Source organism: Fopius arisanus, unplaced genomic scaffold (genome assembly GCF_000806365.1).
Source record: "Fopius arisanus strain USDA-PBARC FA_bdor unplaced genomic scaffold, ASM80636v1 scaffold00004, whole genome shotgun sequence".
NCBI lineage: Eukaryota > Metazoa > Arthropoda > Insecta > Hymenoptera > Braconidae > Fopius > Fopius arisanus.
In genome coordinates this window covers 958,851-983,994 of record NW_011887743.1, presented here as the reverse complement: position 1 = coordinate 983,994, position 25,144 = coordinate 958,851, and the positions used below count along the sequence as shown (strand labels likewise).

At 41.1% G+C, this 25,144-nt stretch overlaps 1 protein-coding gene across 10 annotated transcripts in view; it reads right to left on the bottom strand.

The window, feature by feature from the left end:
- Nucleotides 1–25,144, bottom strand: part of bru3 (bruno 3) — a 253,996-nt gene that overhangs the window by 13,886 nt on the left and 214,966 nt on the right. For 7 of the 10 annotated variants that reach the window (XM_011312688.1, XM_011312698.1, XM_011312707.1 and 4 more), the window contains 2 exons: nt 17,877–18,002; nt 3,502–3,581 (listed from right to left, as the gene is read on the bottom strand). In XM_011312688.1, coding sequence (XP_011310990.1) covers nt 3,502–3,581; nt 17,877–18,002 — 206 coding nt within the window. Of the gene's footprint in view, nt 1–3,501; nt 3,582–17,876; nt 18,003–20,030; nt 20,174–20,719; nt 20,792–25,144 lie in introns of all 10 variants that reach the window. The other 3 variants (XM_011312724.1, XM_011312742.1, XM_011312733.1) reach the window with 1 other exon arrangement.

Sequence of the window (25,144 nt, the reverse complement as noted above, 5' to 3'; positions counted from 1 at the left end):
GGGGATGTAAATATAAAAGTCGTTCTGTTTGACGCTGTGCACACAGTATCCCCTGAAAAAATTAAACCAAAGATAAATGTTTATTTTGAGAATGGAAAAAAATATAATTACAAGTACAGATAGAAGGCTGGCAAGTGGGTTGGAATGAAAAGAGAGTACAAGGGGTGAATAGGAGAAGGGGGAGGACGCGTCTTTAATTAAATGTTGGAGAAGCAGTTTCCGAGTCTCCGTTAATGCGGAGACAATTTCCTTCTATCCACTCGACCGTTGAAGAAGAGAAAAGGTACATCCGGCCGGTGATGAGTATGGCGTATACCGGAAAGGTACAGCCAGTAGAAGAGGGGATGGTCGCGTTGTCGCGGCATAGAATTGCCTCGAGGATCTTTATGAGGATCCTTACCCGATCGACTATGTCTTTCCTCTCATTATGGAGAAAAGAAATGGAGTCACAAAGTTTTTCGAACTGCAGCTCGAGATTAATCACTTGTCATGTCTCCATCAAATGAACAATTGGCTGAAAACCCGGAATACTGCTACCTCATTTTGACAATAACAATTATATCTTCAATTTCATGCTGAATCGTATTGTTGTTATTATCACGGTGTGATGCACAATTCCGGTACCATACGAATGCGTAACCTTTTGCTTTATTGGACAGGCTTCTGGGTTTGGTGTGAGTGGTGTGAGAGTCAGTGGAGTGATACGATTGGACGTAGAGAGGCCGACGGGAAAACCTTGACTGACAACAAGTTAACGTTTTCCCCCACGACCCACTCCACTATTCAGTGTGACAAGAAATGTCACAGTCGAGGCTTTCCAACATAACATGTTTTGCAGATATACTGTGCTCGACACATATCATCAAATTTTAACACATTGTCCAAATGATAACAAAACAAAACGTCAATTTGTCAAGGTCTTTCACGTGAAACATAACCGGAGGGGAAAAAAACTCCTTTTAAAGATTACGAAATGATGCAAATATGGCTGCGTGATTGGCACACGGATTATCTACAATTTTATTCTCTGTGGGGGATTATTTCTTCTATGATATATATTATCATCGATATCACTTCCTCCATTTTCCCCTATCCTTAGGACTCGACTGTTGAATTATCCTTGTACAATAATTGACGGCATCATTTAATTCAATATTTTTGCTCGAGTCTCCAGAAGGGTCTCAAGAGCCTGTCTCCTCTCCCTTCACAAGTGCAGGAAAGGAGTCGGCTCACCCCTTGAGGCTGCATATGAGCTTAGAGTCCTGGAACATTCACCAGTGAAAGTTGAATGCTCGAGGGCCCACTTGGAATTTTGTCGGAATAAGCCAGTGGGCTGGCATTCGATTTCATACAGACTCGGGATCCTTATAAGAGTCATCACAATGCGCATCTCTCGTCCCTAACAGGTCTTTAATCACTCCAAGGACTCAACCATTCGAGCATTTTACAATTCTAACTCGGGTTGGGGTGTGGGTTTCACAACGTTTAATCGCTTCGCCCTTATTCCACTGTTATCCTCAGTGATTCAACCTCTGGCAAGCCCTCGAGGTATTCTCGGTGTACGATAATTCTACCTTTTAGTTCCCCTTTTACTGTAGAGCCCACTTGAGAGGCCAATGCTGGCATCTATCACTCGGAGCTACTCTTGTTTTTACTCGCATCATACATCAGCTTAATGAGGCAGTATATCCATGTGAGTTAACTACGTGTAGCTAATTTTCAAATCAATATTCTTTTCAATTGAAAAAAGTTTCTAGCCCCGCAGAGTTTAATCTCTTGACAATTTTTGGTATAAATGTTTTTATCGAGCTCGTTCGGAGTTACTGAACCGATGATAAGATCAATTTATTCGTATCGAGATCGATTAATTAAGAGGATATGATGTTGACCGAAAATATGGAAGTATCAAGCATCAAGGTATTCCTTGGCAATAGGAAATATCATAAAGACCGAGAGAATACCATGTCAGCGCCCTGCACGTATCAGATTGCGAATCAATATCTCATTTGGTAGGTATAAGTCGAGATGTGTGAACGTAATACAGTTTCGTCTATCGGATTGATGGGGGGGCGAGGGGGAGCGGACGCGTCTGTCGGGTCGACATCAGGCCGACGCCGGGGGGTTGGGGGAAGCGAACGCGGCCAAATCAAATTACCCCCGGGCCTTGTATGTATCGAAGAGGAGCCCGTGTTACGGGCTTTGCGTTATATGAAAAGTCTTATCATGGATGGAATAAGAGACGGGAGAAGTGTATAGGTCGAGATAAGATAACTTAGTTACTGGAGTTAATAAGGCGCCTCGCTGAAAGAGATCTATTAGTGAATTAAATATTCGAGGATGAGGTTAAGGGTATAATAGTTGCATAATTATTCAAGGCCGATAACATTTCTGCGGATATCGATTGGAGAAAGTATGTCATGCTTGTTGACTTACACTTAAAATCACCGCGGAGAATAATTATTTACAATTTTAGAATTCAAAATGTTCATCGGTTTTTTTTTTGGGTATGAGTGAAAATAAATTATTACAGTGGGTATAGAATGAGAGGGAAAAAAATGCGAATTGGAAAAATTGTGAATAGAAATGGACAAAGAAATAAATTACAGTGATGTAGGAGAATATGAGAAAAAAATTGCAGACAATAATGGAAATGTTAGGGTGCGCCAGAAGGGCCATATTTTCAGGAGCTCAGCTGACTCACTCACCCAACCCTGAATTCTTGGTCATTGTTAAATAAATATTATTCCTTTGCTCGGGGAGAAATTACTAGAGGGTTCTTGGCGGTGGGAAATTTACCAAGAGGAGTAAAAGTGGAAGCCAGCGGTAGTCCACCTCACCCTCTCGCTCGCTAACTAAAAGTCACAGGGTGGTTTTCCCCCCTCGGTTGTCGCGACATCGTCCAGGTAAAATTCGACTCGACACCGCGAGCCCAGCCCGACAATTCAATTATATTCCCGGTTTCGGATGGGCGCAGAGGTTATGGAATTCATGAGGCACCTCCTACCCCTAAGCCCTCAGCCCAAAGTTTTCGGCCATCTCTCCGCCCTCTACGAAATTTCCTGGCTTCTCTCCTTTTACTCCCAAGTATTATGCAGATTTGTGTTTGGCCAGTCATTACTGGGGTGTTTGCTGGTACAACTGCCACCGTTCGCTCTCGGGCTTTACATTTTACGTTGCCCCTGTTACCCTTGGACCCCGCTGTCCCCAAGACCATCTGGCACTCTCAACAAACTTTAACGTTTCTATATCCCACTCACCTTTCCCTCAATTTGTATCCTTAATTAATATAACTGCTTTTCACGGACAACTTCAAATTCGATATTTATGAATTTGTCGTTATGAATTTGTCGAGGGATACAATCAGATTAATGATCTCTTTGGATTTACTCACATAATTCAACCATTTAAAGTACTTCAAGCTTGTTAAATGATTTTGAGCCAATATGAAATAGAGTTGTTTTATAAATTAGCAAGATTATATCTGGGTATTTGATAACTTACCGGCATAGTTTGACTGCCGTGTAGTGAGTTGATTGCCGCCAGTGCTTCCTGATGTGACGGGAATTTCACAAATGCACAGCCTGCAACAAATATTTATTGATTATAAGCGATTGAGAGAGATTTTAATTAAAAAGAAAAGTGAAACAATCCCCCAACACTTGTCATGAAATTGCCGTCGAGGAGAAAAACGAAAAGCGGGGACTATAGGAGAAAAGCTTTCATGGCGTCCTCTAAGCGCAAAGACAAAGAGTTCTTGTCTGTGTGCAGCCTCTTTTAAAAAATTGTTGCCGCCAAACTAAGCGCGATGTACACTTTAATAAAAGAATGTTTACTCGTACCCGAGCTGAGGGGCGGTAGAATGAAGAGGAGAGTCAAGATACTCCTATCTGTGTAGACAGACTGTTCTTCTTCAGATAAAAACAATAAAGACTCGATATTATACTAAATTTCATTTCTCCGATAGAGTTGACAACAAACAATTGTGTTGACTAACACACGGAGATTTCCTCCAATGAAAATAATAACAAATAAGATCAGCAAACTCCGATAACTCGACGTTCCGAATAAAAGCCGGGGAATTCATTTCGCTATATTAAATCAGTTTTTGATCATTCTTTAGACGTGAATATTTATCTTCTGTGATGTATCCAGTTAAGAGAGAGAGAGAGAGATAGATGGGTATTGATAGTGAGAGGGGTGGTGCCCAAAACCATTGCGAGGTGAAGTCTCGAGTTGTCGCCCTGAGGTTCGAGGCTTTGTAGTGGCACATCTACTGTTGTTCGTTGTTGTTCAACGGGCAAACATAGTTTTCGACTTGAGTCAGAGGAGAAAAGAGAATACGGGAAATGAAAGGATAGAGTGGGAGGTGAGTCGAGTGGACATGGCAATATAGAACGAATGGCCAACGAACTTTTCCGTGACGATACCAAACATAGTGGTTTTATTTTCTTGGCAAGTATAGTGTGCCCACCATACAACCAGTGCATTCGATAAAAATCTCTCTTGATGAAACAAGAGAGAAGCGAAGAAATGTTTTCTATATACTTCCGACTCCCTCGAGTACATCCTCATTCTTTTTTCGTAATTCAATTTGTTTCGGCTTTTTTTCCTCGTTCTTTTTTTTTCAGTTTCTTCGGGAAGATCAAAATTGTTTTCCTTTCCGCTGTTGTTAGGTCAAGAATAAGTGAATAAATAGCAAAAGGAAAAAATAGAAACGTGAATCGTGATTCTTTCAGCACTTTGTCCGAGGGCATCTTAGGGATAACACACGTGTTGTGGATTGTAACGACCCTTTTCGGATGTATTAGAAGAGGGTGTAAACAACCGGGTGACGAGGGTTCTTCTATACATTGTGATGATATTGTATATATTGGAACGATTTAATCATCCCGTGGAATCAACGCCAGGTGGTGACGAGGGCATGTGATCATTAGGGTCGTGCTGGAACATTCACCATTGCGCAATTACAAATCTTTTTGGATGACTTGAATCATAATCGTAATTGAATCGTCATTTCATCGACTTTTTCCACTGTATAGGGTTGCATTGAAGAATCCCGAACAATGATTCCTCATCTTCATCCCCCTCTTTCTCTCTCTCCCCATCATTTATTTTTTTTTCCACCCCATAATTTACATGGGAATAGACACACACCCACTGCTGTTGGAAATTCCCAACCGCAGTACCTCCCGCTGATGTATACGCACGTCCTCGATGCCTTCTGCTCCAAATCCCTTTTTCTACTTTGACTCTGTCCGAAAAAAATATATCACCGCGCTGAACACGAATGTTTTGTAACTTGGTCAGCGTATTTAATCCCCCTACTATTCTTCCACGCGATTCATGTAACCCGGACTTCATTGAAACACTCTCATGGGTTTCTCGTGTATACGTGTGACGCACGAATGAAAATGCCCGAGTTCTCCTAATACCATTGACTAGGGGGTTTTACCCATGTACCTCACAGAGCCACTTTATAAAACATGTGCGCCTCGTGCCAATTAGGAAAGTCCGCTTCGTCCCGGAGTTGCTCGGATTTACCAGCCTAATTAATGAAATTGATCTAGGGACGAGAAATGTACTGGCGCGGGTATTAGTACGAGGCTTTTCAATTCTTGTTAGCCACTCGGCCAAACTCTGTCGATGTGAAAACACGGCTTTTCTTGCTCGATGTGGGTCATAAAGAGCGAATTAATTATATTTAATGAATTAATTACAGAGATGTTCTCGAAACGATAGAGAAAGCTGAATGATTTTCCATTAACTCCCGGAATCAATTCCATTATCGGACGAAATCTCACCCCAACCATTCCATTATGATAATAGTTTTCATTCACAAATATATATTGAATTTTCGGCGTTCAATTTAAACCAATGACTGTTCAATTCTGATATCTCTTATCTTGGCTCAATTTTTCCGAATAGTGGACTATTTTCATCCCAGTGTTAACAAAAGTCTCACGACTGGCCTTTCCACCCCACCTGGCTCCTTTTTCTAAAAACGGACACGTTTTAGCTGTACGTTCTTGCGTGATACAATCCTCTGTTTGACAATGACGTCATCTCTGTGACAACAAAAAAAAAAGGTTTGTGTGAGATTCCATTTGGCCTCGTCCCCCTAAATCGATAATTCTGTTGGATGGATGAATTGAGTATATATAGACAAGTTCTCATATACTTTTAATATGAAAACTATCGAACACTCGAATACATCGTCGGTAAACTCTTATTGTCATCGGGCTTGTTTACTGATTTGAAGAAATACGCCAGGAAAATCTGGTGGTTATCGATTCGTCAGTTATCGTTTACTTTGTTCATTTATGGACGGGGGGTTAAGAATAATGTTCTCACCGCCACACGATTGGATTATAAAAATGAATACTAAACGAATCATAAAGATGGACCTTGTTTTCCCGTATAAATTAATCCCAGCGAAAATTCCCCGCGCACTCTCACATTCTCCGGATATTTTTTTACTTAATAGAATCCCGAAGGGTCTCAAGTGAACAATAACCTCCCCCCCGAATATAATACATCTCCATCCACCCTGAAGATGTATTTTTTTTTTCCTCTCTCATGTCGATAAAGCGTTTCGCGAGGCACCTCTCCAGGCTCTGAATTTAGCCCCGGTAACATCCGGGATTCTAGGACGAAACAAATAAGAGTACATCGAGAAGCGCGAACACAGTACATGGTGAGAGTGGGTTGGAGGAGGCTGAGAGGTAAGGGAATGAACGACAGAATGGTCTGGGTCGGCTTGTAGCAGGATGTAATACGAGGACACGTAATGCCATTATAATGCAGACACGACCGAATACGAGGCTGGATAGAGAACGGGATGAAGCGCGCGGGTGGAACTTGAGAGGGGGGTGATGAGGCTATATCTGTATATATATATGCAAGGGGAAAACCGGAACGAACGACGGAGAATTTCCCAGGGACGTGACGATGCCTGAGAAAACTGGTATGCCAGAGCTCCGAGGAAGGATGAATTTACGTGATGGTGACGATGAGTTTGAGGACTCGCTCTATCGAGAGACTTGTGTACCGCTAAACTGTTTAACTCCAAATGAATTTCACCCTTCCCCTACCTCAACTCTCTCTCTCCCTCTGACTCTCTTACTCTCACTCCCTCTCGTGGACTCGTAAAATTATAACAATTTCATTGCTTCGGTTCTAGTCGTTCGGTGAATTTGTGCAATTTGAGGCATTATTTTATCATAGCATTGCGTATTTTCGGGGAGAATTTGACGTACTCTGTTGATGAATAACCACTCTTCTTAACTCTTTATTTTGCCTTTTAATGAAATACTTTTGTGCAAATGACATTCTGTGAAGGAAAAGGGGTGGAAATGACACTGTCGTTATAGCGAGGGAGTGCCGTTGGGTGAATTCATCTAGATTACAGCGCAAAACTACTCCTCTACCGGCGTATTTACTCGGCATTAAATTACACAGGCTGGCTCTGTCTCTTTTCCACCCGTTGCAAGTCGTTTACTTTCATCACATGCAATATTGATCATTGTCAGTGCCTACTATTTTACGGCCATAAATATTTGACGTGGGCTAGAATACCGTCTATTTTTACTAGCGGAGCATTTCGATTTACTCATTATGGCAAGAAAATATTCTTCCCGGATTGGGGGCAACTTGATTCGCGGATGTAACGCCAAATATTTTCATTCAATTTAAATAAAGTGCTTCAGCCACGTGAGGCTTTGACTAAAGTAAACAACATTACGAAATTATACACGGAGGAAAACTCCAGAATAGATGATTGAGATTATGTATCCGGGGGGAATACGTGTATTATCCGCGATAAAAAAAAATATCCAACGTACAATTTATCCTCAATACGAGTTTCGTTACGCGTAGACATGAGATTCGTTTATAACTTTGGGAAAAGTAATTTAGATAATACCGGCAATCATCCTGTCACCGGGTTAAGCCTGGCACATAAGCCGATGCTGCTATTGCCAATGGTCCCTAGGACTCGCCAGCATTGCCATGGTCTACTCCCTAAAGAGGGTAATCCCTGGGGGAATCTATTCGGTTTCCTCGAGACTCTCGTTCATCACTAGTTTTTTACCTCTCGCTATATTTTTCCCCTCCTTTTTTTTCTCGTTTAATTAGTAATTTGAAGTGCAGAAGAAAAATTGGAGGCGCTTGTGCATGAAGCCTGTCGTATATTTTTTTTTCACCCTCTGGAGAAGAAAAAATACGAGAAAGTGTTAAGAAAACGAGGGGAATGAAGGAAAGGAAAAGAGAGAACCTGGAGAGGAGAGAATTTCTCGGTTAATTAAACAACTAGCGAGTCACCTAGCAACTTGCCACCTTTAGTATCCTTGAGTATATATACACTCAGAGAGGCGCTTGTATTTCCGGCTGACCGCATCTCACTTCTCTACTTGCTATATACACGCTCATTCCAGCCCCCTCTCGCGACTCTCCCATTAATTCAATTAAAGTCCTTGGAAAATATCTTTTACCCGACAGAGCGTTCACGTCAGTTATCCATTTTGCCATTTTTCCCCCTCCTTTGTAAAAAGTTTTTCTTGAACTTTATTCCTTGACACCCAGCGCGCTATGTAAAAAAATATTGACAATTTTTTTTCACTTGCTGGTGAATTGTGTTAGTTGGAAGAAACTCAATTTATCCAGATCCTTGAGTATATCATGTTTGCGAGGCAAAAAAACTTGAATTTTCTGTGACAGCTACCGAAACCACTAGACGGAAAACTTTAATTTTCCTCGTGTACTTGTCGCTGGGTATTGGGGGAGTTTGCTATGGCAGATTGCTAACGGAAGAAACACGTTGGAACAACTTTGGCGGTGGGTGGAGGGATAAAAAAAATGAGGAGGTGGGCGGAAATTTACTTGGATAACATTTTACGGAGGACAACGATCATCATGTTTTCACAATTCTCTTGAAAATTGCATGGTTTAAGTTTCACCTAAAATTCCTTCAAGTTTTTCATTTATAAAAAATTTAAAGATCCGTGATTCGTAAATAAATTTCGATCCCTCATATTCAATTAATTTAACAAATTCAGACGCGTTATCCATTCGATCATCCGCTTCTTGGGTTACGATAATTTTGGCCCCGACCAAGAACAACATCCATGAATTCCGTACATTGTCCTCGAGCCCTCGTCAAGTTAATTGAAAACACTTTTTTGAGCAAATTCCGGGACTCAATGAACCCCATTGAAGCGACGGGTACCATTATAATACATGTATCATCAGGTGTGAAACTGTGCATTTCTGTCGACGCGTGTGTGTTTACAAATGCAAAGTGTTTGCAATGGAGAGTGAAAGGCCAAGGGAGAGAGCGAGAGAGAGAGCGAGTGGAACATTGTGTGCACATACCTCTCTATATTCACGCGTATGTGTATTTATGTCCCTCAATGGATCGGCATCGCATGCGTGAGTATATGTTCCGCACGGGATAGCCGGAGAGGATGTATACGTTTTCTCTTATGGTTTTGCGTGGCGTTGAGCGTTAACGTTAGCACACTTGGCGCACAGCCATTTAGGGTGGGTTTTATAGGTCCCTGTGTATGTGAAAATGTAGGGAGTAAAAAAAAACGAGGGTTTGCATCCCCCTCTTGGTACAATACATTCGCATATAGCCCTCTAGGTTTTCAAGTGAACGGGGAAAAGGCGGTGGCTGTGGTTTACTACCCTTCCCGGGTGATGAAAAAAGAAAGTGTTTTTGGATAAGTTATATCAGTTGCATTTCACACATCCGGAAATGTTGATTGAAAACAGTATATTTTGTCGCTAGGCCGGTAGGAATTTTTCTATCGATTGTGATTTTACAGTGCAATACGAAGACGACAACACAATCGTCAGAAAAATTCTTTTCGGCCGAGTGACGAACGATATTTATATCACTGCTCGGTCGTAAAACCCTGCCTACGGACAAAATGACGAAACTGTGGTTATGCAATTCTAAAAAATATACGCCAATGCGCAAAACATTTAGACTATTAATTTACACGCGAAAATGAGAGAGGATTTCATTGAAGCCCATACAAAAACCAGTAAGAGGCACAATTTACTAATGATAATCCTCGTTAACTTCTATTTTGCTGAAAAATCGAATATTGTATTCGAACCGTGTTCCTAATGAATTGATATTGTTACGATATATACCGTTAAAACAAAAAGGCAGTTTCATCCAGAAAATCCATACACTTCATTTGTTATCCGAAATATTGTGTGCAGGAGAGGCCAGTCATTGTTTCTAACCCTCTATTGGTAATTCAATTGCAGGGTTAACATTGCTGGGCGAGAGTGGTCGTTGGGGATTGGTAGTGGGTGAATATTATTGTTCATAGTTGTCGGCCACACACATGCACAGAGGGAGTGAAACAAAGCGAGCGAAGGACCTGTAGTTGAAAAAAGTTGGGTGTTATATATATTATATATACAGGCGTGTTATATTCCCTCGTCCCGAATTTTCTGGTAAACTCGGATAATCACCTCTCTGTGGTTCTATTGATTTTTTTCGTCGTGAGGGTTCTTCACCCATACTGAACATAAATAGTTTGAATAGAGCATTAAAAAGAGGCAAATAAGAATGAGCAAACAGGACATTATTTGTTCATTGAGTTACTCAGTCAGTTTCGCTTTGAAAATCATTTGAGTTGTATCGTGTGGTGCTTTGAAACGTTGGAAGATAAACAGTTGACAGAGAGCGTTCGATGCCACACGGAGGTGCACGTCGCTTTGTGGAGAGGGGCTAATTAAAGTATTCACAAACTTTTTTGGCGTTCTCATTTTCAGAGGAAAACTATGAAAATTTAATTATGTTCAAATGAAAAAAACAAGAATTGGGTAAATTTCCGTGGGAATTTGCTGAGAACTTTTTTTAATTCCGTTAAAAGGCCGGACGGATTCATGAAAGGTCACAACTTCATTATTTCTCGGTTTATGAATGATAACGTGGCATATAATTTAGTATTTATTATCAAGTCCAGTTGATACATCTCCGACATGATCAAACAAATAGGAAATCACTAGATACGAATCGCAGGACGAGACTGATTGGATTACGTCATGAAAACGAGGGGTTCTGGCCATCAAAGTCGTTCGTTCCCTCGTTCTGGCGTGTACTGAACCGTTTCACCATACAGGAGAGTCCTCCAGACACGCGCGCATAGCGCCAATAATCCGTAACCCTCCCTGCGCCGAACGCATTGGTCGGCTCCCCTCAGCCCTTTCGGCTCTTATGCCTTTGCCCATCATCCCGAAAGCTCCAAAACCTCGTTTTTTTTTAACTTTACCCTCCATACATCCTCTGTCCGAATATATTTGTGGTGAAGGGTGTCCGAGCATCGATTGTAAACCATCGAATTTCAAACCAATTTTTTTTTAGATTCAGCGTTGCGGCAACTTTTATAGCCTTTGAAAAATTTTCACACGAGTTTTCTTGTGCAGAGGCAAAACATTGTTGCGTGTCGATTCCATGTAGGAAGTTAGGGTTTTCAATGAAATTTTCTTCAGAAGCAAGTAAATCAAAAATTTAATTTCCCCCCGTGATTTGAAAGCTCCGGTTATTTAGCGAAATTATGAGACAGAATGTGCTTTTTGTGGAGAGGAATTAGTGACTGTACGCTAAAAATGTCCACGCCGTTATGAAAACCCGTAGAAACCCCCCTTTGGTATTAACATTAACATGCACCCTTTTCGCTGTCGCGACAGGAGAAAAAAACGCGAAGGGGCGGTATCTCTGCATCTCTGACGTGGTTGCGATTCGTTCAACTTCTGTGAATACGTTTATACCAGAGTGTAAGAACAATGTGCATGATTGAGACCCCTGAGGGTGACGAAACAATTATAGAATCCAGTGGGTGTTTCTCCGGGCTATTTAAAAGAGGTAGAAAAAAATAAAGAGGTAAATCGCGGCGATTTTTCTTTTTAATTTAAAAAGTCACTGTTTGTTGTTGAAGAAATTATGCAGAATTGGGAATACGTAGACATTTGCATGCACTCGGATTCCAAACGCGATTGCCCAACAGCGCCGTGGGGTCTCCAAGTAGTTCCCCAGTGCGACAAAGTTAGGTAACAGCCGGACTTTTAGATATTCCCCTCTTTCTCACCCCTCGTCACACTGACGGAGCCATCGATTTTCTCTTTTTCGGGGGTTAAGGCTTACTTCCCCCAGCATAACACACTGTTGCCTCATGGCCCCCCTTCTCGTATCACTCGAAGCATCTCTAGGGGCCATTGGCCCCTTTTAGAGAGAACTAACGAAAAAGCCCACTCACACTGACATACGCAGAGAGTAGACGATATGGTCTTCGGGTCGATCAGCTGATTAAAACGAAAATCGCATGGTTAGGGGCACTCATTTTGATAACGAAACAAGGTCGTCGGGAATATTCGCATGAATGTGATGGCTTTATCACATAATTTATGTGTAATTTGTGAGAATTAATTGGGGGCTCTTATCTGTTTGATCCACTCTACCTTTATATCGTCATTAAAAGATGTCGTATCGATGGGGAATCGGAGAGACGCAAAAAAAATTTCATATCGCATAACTATTCGCCCATTATCCTCAATATCTCTAAACTGGCATATAATTCTGCGGGAATAAGTAGCGAACGTAATGATTCCGCTGTGTGTTGGATACATAATGCCGAGGGCATCGGGTAAAACGACACTGTTAGATTATGGACAGAATGTCCGGTCTATTATGTGATAAACATGGAGTCCAGATACAGGCCAGTCTGTGAGTTAGCGAACGAACGTTACACAGCTCCATATTTGCGCATCAACGGAGCGCACACCTCTCTCTGGTTACGCGCGATAGACGGTGAGGAGTGAAAGGGACAGAAAGGCGGGTGTCTGGACACCGGGGGGAATTGTAAAACCCCTTTCCACTCCCTTCATAACACTAGGTAAGGGGAAAATGAACAGCAGACGGGGGTTGTTGAGGGGACTAGAGTAGTGTAATACCGTGTGCGATGCATTACGACATGACTGTGGGGCCCACCGTGCTGGCGCCAAGCGTGTCCTTCGTAAAATTTCTCGTTATGGTTACGACGAGTCGTTGGTAACAAAACTACAGCAAAATGTCACCACGATGGATTATTAAATTTCCTAGTGTTACGCATTAGGTTTGTGATGGCAGGCGAATGTCACCAGCGGATGCAGTCGTACAACCCCGACTCTCCGCTCTTGATGGTCAGCCATTTTTAACAGTCAAGAGGCTGATCATTAAGATGGAAATTTGGGGTCAAATGAAAAGATGAGAAATGATGGGGTGGCCGGTCGTAATAAAGGGGAACCGAAACAGAGGGGACCCAGCGCCTATGGCGTCAGCTGAAAATCTCTGAGAACGTACGATGATGAGCGAGAGTGAAAACGTGTGAATATGTGGAAATTCAGGAGTGTGATGTTCTCGAGACCCATCGATGTAAATATGATGAATGCAAAATGGAATTGTGCACTCCCTAATGCACGCGACTGCTTCCAAATGAACTGAAGATACAGTGAATAACCACAATCGCAATAATTAATGCAGAAATATATTTGTTCCGATTACCTAGGGATTTCACGCCTCGGTAAATAATCGTTTGAACGTGCAAAATTGTCGAAAACCTGCTGGGGGTTTGATAGACATTCAGCGTTTGGATGTTATTCCCCGAGTTTGCAGGCGGGAATAAACATGAAGTACATAGCATTATGAGCATTGGAGGATAGGTTATGATAACGGAATGAACGTCATTGATTATATTGGTAATAATTCTCAACTGAATTGAAAAGAGAGAGAGTCGAGCGGATGATGAGCTCGGGGGCTTCCTATGTAATTACAGTATCAATTGATTTGACCACCGAGCGAAGTTTGCAAAAGTTCCAGGGGAATTCATAGATTTGATGGAAATTATTCTCATAATTAATTCGAAAATTCGGTTGAAGGATAATTCGGGGATTTTGGATTATTTTTATTTAAAAAGGCTCGACCTCCCTTTTAAATTTATGATTGAATTTTCGTCGCTATCCGATCCAGTCAATCAACTTGCTACCTAAAATCACGCTGTATCTCGAAACAACAAAAATATCTCGATGGGAAAAAATATTGATTGCATGAAAATATTGTTGAAAGGGCACAGGATTGGTTGAGAGTGGCCTGTTAAGTTGCTTACTGTCCGGTGATTCGATAATAGGAAGCAGAAAGGAGGTGAACGAATACAGTAACGGAGTGGGTAATGCATCGAATGTAAAGGTTGATGGGCAATATGGTATTTATGGGAATAACGGACGGCCAGTGCCAAAGAGGGGATGGTGGAAAAGCTTGGTGAAATGCTGCAGGTATGATAGTGTGGAAGCCCAGCTCGTCGAATCATGGGTGGGTGGTACAATATTGACGATACACACTGGTGGTTTATGAGCGTATGTCATTGGCTGTTGTGCTACCGTCAATGCTCCACTGGTAATCGTATTAATATAAGAATTGCACTAAATCTTGTGGGGTACACTCTACTTTGGCTCAGTCAAAAAACACTGCCAGACGGATTTGATCACCTGAATGAGCAGGATTATTGTTCAAGTCTGATGTTCATGAAATTCATTCGAAAATATCCCTTGGTATATGGGTGGCATATTGCATTCATTAATCGTGAAGCTGGTAAATCCCCCATGCAGCTGGGTCTCCCCAAACATTCGCTGGGAAAAGGATTAGGTAGTGTCTAGAAAGTCTTCAGTTCTTCAGATTATTTTCCTCAATATAATTTTACACTGGTTAACGATAAATCAGCTGACATTTTTCATACTGAATTATGTAACTTGATGGGGGGATTACAAGTTCAATCCTTTCAATCATCTTTCGCGATCTAGTTCTGGAATAGATGGAGTGCTTGATAAATTTCATATCTGTGATTTAGGAAGAGTGGAGATTTCATTCATAAAACATTGTTTTCGGGGGTCTTGATGTTTATTCATTGCGTTTTCAACCTGCCTGTGACACAGAGGTACTGATTAATCATCAGATAACCCAACGTACACGGATGATATGCGCATCGTAAAATTGGTTTGACAGGTTTGACGGTAACCGGTCCTCTGCATCATCACGTAGAGCCAGTTATTGATTCGTCATATTTTGCCAATAATAGTCCTGCTAACGAACCTACGCACGCGACCTATTGATAACCATCGTTAATATCTACCGTTCATCCAAGAAATAATGGCCAGAGGAAATTTGAAGTATAACGGAGAGAGCACAGGCGGCAACTGGGCCCTTCTGTCCCCTCTAATGCACTTTGTTTGCATTCAACCTCACATAATCCTGTGATACGTAAAAATAATGGAAGTTTCATGCAGTGAAGATCAACAGTCACGAGCCAAGAATTTTTCATACCAAATACCTCGCTATTATAGTTTTGGATTAGAAATCCAGGATCATAAATCAAATTCCTCGCTTCTTATTGTATTTCGCCGTGTGAATAGAGGGATTAGAGTGGAAATTCTTCAATTCATCACTTGGAGAAATTTTTTCCGATGGAAATGCCTTTGGTTAGGTGCTCGATTTACATGCGAAAGGTTTCTGAGTCCGAATCCGTGTCGGTTGGAATTTCAAGAATTTAACTATTCAAAGTAACAATCGCAGTATTTGTAAATTATATCCGAGGAACGCCATACAAAAATGGAGAAAGGAGCACTTGAGGAAAACAGAGTCCTGGCGAATAAAAAATCTCCAAGAATGAAATAAGTAAGACGAACCTTTATAGGTAAGGGTGGATCATGACGCAGCAATTTTGCGTAACGGGTTGCGCAATGGTATTCTTCGGAGAGGCGGGGGTTAATGTTGAAGAGAGATCGGCGTGTGCGCCCGGGGCCAATGTTATTACAACTTAATGCGCTGAATTGTTCCCGCAAGTCCTCGCCCCCATTTATATATATATATATGTATGTATATGTATATATTCCTATATATCCCCTCTGAGTTGCGTCCAGGGGCTAACCCTCCCAACCCGCCAGCACCCAGTTCGCTCTCCATCCCAATAAAATCACCTCCTCCTCTCAACTCCACCACCTCAGTTGAACCCTCTCCCTCGAAATAGTATTTTTCGTTCCATTATTCATAAACATTTTATAATCTTCTTACACCAACGTCGAATTATTACCCAGCGTGTATGTAACTCGGCCATTGAAGTACCATGACAATTGTATAATGAATTCCTGTTGGACGCATAAAGATTCATAGTGTCTGAAAAAAAATGAAAGTATAACTCGGGAGAAGAAAATGCAGAGAGAGAGAGAGAGAGAGAGAGATGAAAAAGGCGAATAGCGAGAGAGGGTGAAAACACGAAAATAGGAAAAGATGTCTGAAGTGGAGTTTCGTGAAATGTTCCCGAAGACATACCGGGTAGAGGGGTAACCCGAGAGCAAAATAATTGGAAGAAGTTTGTCGTTATACGTCGAAAAGTGGGTGGAAAGAAGAGGAAGAAGCTCTCCCTGCTTCTGGAGAGGAAGGGATGACTGTCAGATCCTCTTACGAATCTCTGAGACACTGCGACGACGCCGTACAAATTGGGAAAGAGAGATGGAGGAAGGGGTGGTAGAGAGTGGTTAGATAGCGTTGAATCGCAAATTTCCACCTTTTTTTTCGTCTAATAGAAAAAAAAAAAGCACCTTTGATAAGTCTCAAAAGCGAGGAAGTGCAAGATGATAACGAGTTATGATTTCTTTTTGCCAAAGTTTCATCATGAAAAGTATATTACGAGTTTATGGTGGAAAAAGTCGACGGGGGAGGTGAAAAGAGGAGTTGAATGAATACATGAAGCCCGATCCTCGCTATTAACGTGGGGATTAGCTAGTTATGAAACTAACTAGGTAGCTGTCATGGGTTGTACGAAAAGAGGTGGGCATCACCGTGGACATCCTGCTGCGAATCTGTGATGAAATGTTAGTGAGGAAAAGTTTTCTCGTAGTGAGATATTATTCCAGGGATAGTGCATTATGTTCTGAAATTTTCGAGTTTAATTGATCAGGTTGAGGGAGGAGAGTTACAATACATATTTGCTGAGAGTGACACGTTGTAGAAGGGTGGCCCATTCAATCACTGTTGGCCAACCCGATAAAAGGTGAAACAAGTACTCAAAACCTTGAGAAAGCATTTTAGAATGAAAAATAACCTCAAATCTAGCGCTCGCAGCGGCTTCATCCCCAAAGATCTCCGATGCAATTTCCGGGTTAATATCGTTTTCCCTCCTCTCGCTCTTGCCTCTCTCTTCTCGTCAGTTGGGTGGAAATTAGAGGCACGTCGTAGCCATGGAGAGTTTACGGTTAGAGTAGAGAGTGAGATAGGGGTTTGGGTTGAAGCCAATTTATCGTTTCACCTCAAAAGAGGCAGTAGAGTATACGGAAGTGAGTGTGTCATCAGCAGGGGTAAGAGACGGTTTTGTATGGGAGTACTGTGCGGAGGTTGTATGCCGAAAGTGAACATAAGAACTGGTTTGGTGAGAGAAATAAGAAGGGAATGAGATGAGGGCTGAAGGTGTTGGTTCAGAATTCTGGATGGCTACGAGGCAATGGTTGAAATTAAGGTGAATGTGAGCCCTGGGCTTGACTCATCTTTGTTCGCGGGAGGTTAATTAGAGATCCCAATGCCAAGTGAAATAACTTACCACCGCTACACGCACTACCTCGCCTTTCTTCCAGTTTCCGCTCGACGACATATATTATCGCTATATATTGTATTTCTTGAGGGGTTACATAAGAGAGAACTTCTGAATGTTGTAGTTCATTCACCAAGTTGCTCCTTTTTGATCAACCTCTTGATTAAAGAAATTTTTCTCTCTGTTCCATTTTCATATCGTGCTTACCCATTCAGAATTTGAATAATTGAACGAATTGACACTCACCTTTGCTCGTACCGTCGGGTCCACGTAGTATAGTGCACTCTTCTATTGTACCAAAGGCAGTGAACAACTGTCGTACATCGTCTTCGGTCTGTTGTTTGCTGAGCATTCCCACGAACAGCTTTCTGTCTGCAGATGATGTTGGCCATGTCGGGTAGAAATAAATATAAAAAACAGAGAAAGAAAAATGATTTTTCATTAGTACTAAACTCTGTGGTATCAGTTATTTTGTTACTTTGTGAATACGGTCAATAAATGTTAATGCCTTTATTTATGACAAAATAATGAAACAAAGAGAGCTGATCCATAGACTAACCAAAGGATATACAGAACGTAAGAATGAAGTAACAAAAGTTGAAGACAAACAAAATTACGAAAAATAGCGGGTTTTCTGCTAACACCGAGAACGACAAAGTTACACGGTAACACCAGCAATCCACCATCCTAAGAAGGAATTGTTAAGGAAAATGAGGAATAATGTAATTGTAAATCAATGAAACTAAAGAGAGGCATGGGGGTTCACGCCCGTCACGCAATTCTACCCAATTAATTGTGCAGTGTGTACATTACAGGGTAAAACACGTGACACGAATGATCCTACCCCATGTTTGTTACAATATAATACAATAATATATAGGCCACGTGACACGCTGAATTATGCCAACACGTACATCTATAACATCACGGCGAGGCTGTGTGTTATCAGTTTTAGTGATTAATTGAATAATAACGTAAATAATTGGATTAAAAAATGATGAAAGACGGGTTTTAATTAAACCAATTGACAAAGTAATAGTAATTTATGTAATTGAATTGAATGTGTCAGACAAAGTGGCTTGAATTTCCGGGGGGAGGGAAAAAAAAACCTATATCACAAACCGATCAATAAAAACAGGGTAGGTGGATAGCACATGAACTCGTATAAAAATTATTTATAAAATTAATTTGAAATATATAGGGGGGAGGTAATGTGGCGATGAGTGTCAGCTTCGAGCGTCGGTAGTACATTTGTGTTTTTATGACTCAAGTCTATTGGCATTTTTGACGTCGGGCAATGCAATACTTGAGATATATATCCCTAGACGATCGAAACGTGACACTATCCAGTGGGTTTCTCACACGCCATTGTGCGAACACGTGACAACGAATATTTATGCTCAGTTTATTGAACTGCAGCTATTTCTAAATTATCGGTTTTTTTTTATATGTTGGTTGGGCCTGATTGTGGTTGAAGAGCGCTGAGACTTTTCACGTAGAGAATTTTGCCTACATATTACCATATGATGAACAAATCGGGAATGTTCTCTTCCACGTCCAAATTTCCATGTATTTCGATTTTTTATTAGTTTTTTGCCAGATCGTGATTCGTGACCGTCGTACGATAATTTTTTCGTGTTATAATTTTGATTCCCATCGTCTTAGAAATATCTGCATCATTATATTCAACTGCTTTCACAATTCCAATGCCTTCTTCATACTTAATTATAAAATAAAAATTCACCGTGATTTTTGTGCAATTTTCAAAAATATAAATCAACAAATATCTAAACAATGAGAAACCTAGGTGAGAAGAAGGTTCTTTCCAACTATATTTACGTCTAGTTACAATTAAGACAAAGTGTATAATATAAATAATTTCACATCATATTAATATGAATATTTATCATAAAAATATATTTACATAAGGTGAAATATATATTATATTCATATAATAATGAATATCGATATAAATATATCAAAAACACATCGACAACGAACGAGACAATATAACATCCAACGAGCGAGCCACTATATGGTCACAGCTGTAAAAAAGAGCAAAAAGGGATTGGTCAGGGTATGGGGTTGTTTTTTTCTTCTTTTCTTTGAAAGTGAAATGACAAAATGGCGGTGTTTGGGTAATCGTTCTTCCTCACACTATTTTTTTTTTCAATTTCACTGCTGGGATTTTTCGCGGGGATAATGGAGGAGAGATAGTAATTCGTCAGTTATATCCACGCAACACGATACTTGCAATTAAAGGAATAAATAAATAAATATATATTAATATATATAATATGATATATGGTAACGAAAAGACAGTGATAAATTACGAAATAAAACTCTGTTAAAATCAAAATAGGGGACATAGTCACAATAACGAAACGACAATGGGCTTACTGGAATAAGATGAACCATTTTTTTATGGCACCGAACGTGGATGAGAAAGTATTGGCCTCACTTGGTTGATACAAATGGCTCTGGATTCGTCGCGGAGTTCGGGCTTCAAGATCCGGCTCTCAATCGAGATGGAAAATTTTTCACTGTTGTTGGGGAGAGTGGAGATAATGAGAGAGTTTTGCTACGGGATTTTTCCGTGCAATTGCCATATTGTACGTGTATTGGAGTGTAAATGAATTCTTCAAAAAAATAAGACGGGAGAAAGGAAAAGAAAAGAGACAGAGTGGGCTTGCTTGGAAAATTTATCAGATTGTGGCTCGACGCTTCATATAGAACTCGCTGGGAATAATTTGGTTACGCCAAAAGACAAATATCGATTTTTAAAAATTTCGATTCAATATGCCAATTTATTGTTGGATATGCGTGAAGGGGGTCGTAATGAAGGTGATAAAAGAGGGAAAAATAACAGTGAAGTATTGGTTGTGCATGGGGGTATGAAGATTTTCTTTTTTGAGTGATGGAATGGCAGGGAAGTGGGATTAAATATTCTCTGGGGTGACGAAACGCAACGATTTGGGGATTATCTCGATGGGTTTATCATCGGGGTTTCGATTATGCTGATTTACAAGAAGAAGAACGTAGGATATTTGTTGGAAGGAAGCTAGCTATCTCCTGGAAGTCGAAGTTACCTTCAGCAGCCGCCACCGGTGCCTCCTACTTCCAGAAGATGGCACTGGCGTTCCCGTCGTCCATCATGCACTCTGGAATACAGAACAAAAACAAAGATGGCGTTTTTCGGCCAAAGATAACCAAATGGTCGTCGTTGTTATTCTCTTTCTTGATCCTTTCACTTTTCTACTCTTCTCAACATGTTCTTATCATATTCTAATAACCCACACTCTGCGCATTTACATTTACATTTTATTTCTCCCGTCACTATTTTTCACATGGTGAAAAAAAAAACGGCAAAAAACAACATGTTTACCATCGCAGGGACGATCGCACGGCGGAAAGAGTCTTTGTTCATCTATTTTCTTGCGGTGTGTCCTCCGGTTAATTTACCCCTGAGAGAAGCGTTAAAAATAGGAGAGAAGAAAAATGAAGTCGCACAAGGGATGAAAAGGTTAACGGGAGGGAGGGGAAGTGGATGAGTCAGCCCCTCAAGGTTTTTCTCGTGAAAAATAAAATCTCGTGAAAGCCCAAAGAGTGCACTCCCTCCCCTCCCTCTCTCGGGCTTTTCTCTTCCACGAGGGTAAATAAAAAAAATATCCGCGAAAAGTACGCAATATCGAGACACAGAGATGGTAAAAGTAATAGAAAAAATATCTACCCGAAAAAAAAGAGAAACTGGAGAATCTCATTCGCTTCCTTCTCGACCTTGTCAACCGTCCCCTCACCTTTCTCGACTCCACTGTGTAAAACGTGAGTAAGAGAGCGGGGAAGGAGGAAGCATAGGAATAGTAGATTCATGAGAAAGCTTTGGCAAAAAGCCTCCTGCCTTACGGCACTTCTCTCACACGCGTAATAACTTATCCCAAAGGTAGTGCCACCCGAAGTAGCAAACCCAAGGTACAGCAGGGAAAGGCAGAAGAAGAGAAAGAGGCATCAGAGTGAAGCTAAGAGCGTAAGGGGTAGGTGGTGTGGTTCGTTCCACGAGGTGGCGTAACACCCACCTCCCTCTCGGCTAGAGGCTCTAGGGCACATTTAAGGATTTGTCTCGGGAAATTAGATTCTCGGCTGACTTGCACCGACGGTCTTACACCCTTACAAACCCATCCCCCCAGAACTCTTTTCTCAAGTCTTACATCTCATACCCACTTTTCCGTTCTTATCCTGCCATTTCAACTGGTAGTAAGGAGTATTGGACCAAGATCTCACCTTTTAAGTTCGGTTCGACCCTATTCATTCCATTTATCTGATTTTTATGGCGCTCTGATGAGATATTATTGCGGTGGATACATTGTCTTTTTACAATTTCACCCAATTCCATAGCTCTTTCGTTTTACGGAGTAGCACTTCATTCCTAGTGTAGTACCTCGTACTTGATCACAATAAAGTTTGATAAAGGTTCACACTCCGCATTCGTTCGTCGGTCCGACTGTCAGGTTTTCTCATGACATTTTATTTAATCAATTGAAAAGAATTCCTTTCTCGATAATATATAGTGTGATAAGTTAACACGATTACTCTTCTCTAATTTTCAAATTATTTCAAATTATTCGGCTATATCAATTAAGTGCTGGTGGTGGAAAATAAGGCAAGAAGTTTGAAGCCACTGTTAAAAGTTGATATAACAAATGGTGCAAAGGAGATTCTCACTCGCGCTCAACGCCCGGTGACCGCCAAAGCCCGGAGAAAATAAAAATTAGCCCACGGGAAATTATCTCGAGCGAGTACATCTTTTTTCTTCCCTTCTTCACCTCGCCTCCTTCGCCCATCTCATTCACCCTCTTGACGGTGAGAAAAAAGTTTTAAGCACGTTTGTGGAAGTCAAACGTCCACAAGCGGTGGAGATGGGTGACCAAAAGGAAGGAAAAAGTGAAGGATGATGGGATGGATAGGAGTAAAATAAGGCTGACGTGGGAGCAATCTTCGTGGGCTACCCGGTGTTGGTGACTTTAATATTTACGTCAGCACTTTTAGCCGCTTGAGGCCTTGATTTGCCTCCACACTGCGTTACAGAGATGATGAAAAACAAAAGTTTAACCAAAAAATCCACAATCTTCACCACAACCCGCAAAAAAATATTGCACTCATCAGCAGAAAATATGGATCACGATTTTCCTTTTTCTCCTCACCGCCACCAACTTTTCCCCAGTTTTATGACCCTCGACTTCCCTTGGGGATAAACTGAAAGAAACTGGTAAGAAAATTTTCGTGTATATGGGGAGCCGAAGAAAGTTGAAGCTTGTGGCAACCAAAGGTCGGGATAACGATGGCTCGATATCAGCCGTCTGTGAAGAGAGATGCGTTTATCTTTAGCGAAATGTGGAGAAGGGGTTATGGGTATCTATAAGAGTACACGGAGTGACTGTCGGAATGTGTAGAAGGAGAGGGCAAAATCCTCTGCTACACCCCTTACAACCCCCGCTACCGCTGGAGCATCGAAACTTATCTACTTGCTCAACTGACGCTTAGTACTAGCACTAGACTCCGACACTCATCTTATCCAGTTGAGAAGCTTGAACTCTCTGGCTCTCACTCTACTTCCCCTCTCGCAAAACTTCTCACTCCCAATGTACTACTCAATCCGTATCTCTACCAGTGCTTTTATTCCATCCCCGTAAAGATTTCATCCAATGATCTTTACAAAATAATCTTCAAACTTCTTTCTCAATCATTGGCATTGATTTCACTATTTCTGTCTTAATTTAACGGAAATTATTGGTCTTTATATGAGCTCGAATTTTCCTTGGGATTTACACCGGTCGTTCGCTGTGTTCCTCTCACAACGAAATTTGGTGGTAATGAAATAATTTTTTACGCGGTCATCTCTGAGGTTATGTCCGGTGTAACGAAGGATCTATCCGATATGCCGTCATTAAAGTGTCTACTCGTCTTTTGTATCACCTGAGAGGACATTCCTTTCCTCGGAATTAAGAGCCCATTAGAATTATGTGCAACTGTTTCACTTGAAGAGATCTGTAAATGATGTAATTAAGCTGTTCAGCCATTGAATACTCTCGAGGCAACGACATCCATAAAGGCCGGAGGCATTAATGCAAGAAAGTCAGAGTGATATCCAGGGAGTGATGAAATTTGAGTTTATAGTGCGGAATCAGAAAAAGTCGGAATACTAAGCAGAGAAATTAATCTGGGAGTAGTTCTCGGAAAGAGTCGTTTCTTCTAATTGGAAGACCCCGAGTTGTCATTCGCGTGATGCGGAATGATCTCATTAGATTTCAGAAATTCAAGATCAGACGATTATGAATTCTCCTAACTCCCTGACGACTGAATTTTCAAAAAAATACTTATTACTGAAAATGCGCTGACCTGAACATGGAGTTTCAAAATGGAAAACGGTTAAAGTGATGCACAATAATGTAAAAAGTAGAGATCATCAGATGGAAAGTTTCAAGTGAGACTTTAAAAAGTTCAATGAACCCAAATTGAATTTTCAATGTTGCACAGGGGTCAGAACCCAAGAATCTGCATAGGTATACAAAGTAAGATGGTATGAGATACGTTCTCTCGAGTATAGGAGGTGAGATGGGGTGAAAGGGGGTGGAGACAGGAGGTAAATCGGGTGGATCACTCTACCCGCATCCGCACGTCAAGGCGAGAGTAGAGAGGGGTCCATGGCGACCGGAGATTACAATGGCATCTCGTCGAGATTAGCATATGAATTAGGAGTTGCCACCCTTATAACCACCCTCGGTTTTGACCTCCGCCATTCGTGCAAGCTCGTTCTAACCCGACGAGCTGAATCGAGGGGTTCAACGTCGAGTATTACCCGCTATCCCCCAATGTAAATGTCACCGATTGGCGCGGAATCGTCTTGCTGGTGATGTTGGCCCACTACTGGGCAAAGTGGAGATGACTGAATTTCGAGAAAGTGTCAGGGAAGGATTGGGATTTGAATTCTAAGAGAAATCCACCGCGGATAAAATTTCAATCATAATTTAATAACACCGGAATAATGAATAACAACTTCCGTCCGTGCGAATACGTCCATAATTACCTTAGTTCATATTTTATCACTATCTTATCTTATTAGGTGGTATTAAGAATATAATTTTCATTTTGAGGTATTTTTTACCTCTGTAAAGAATTGTAATTTATCAGCTTTTACTTTATTCGTGACAAATTATTATTATTATTACTATTCCGTACTGATGGATTTATCGTGGACTTTTATAAGTCATTCGTAAGATCTACATTGCAAAAGAGGCTTCAAGTCTATTTCTCAGGGGATTGACGCCACGAGCAGAACTGTCCCTGGGGATATAATATATAGTACAACCCTAAGGCTTATCGATAAATCATTTCTGCAGACGCTTCACAGTAATATGGATCAATAAAATGAAAGAACTTCTCTCGTATTTTTTTTTTTCGTGCCGGATGAATGTAGAGATAAATAAAAGTTAAAATATAGCCGAAAGAAATTTTCTCAT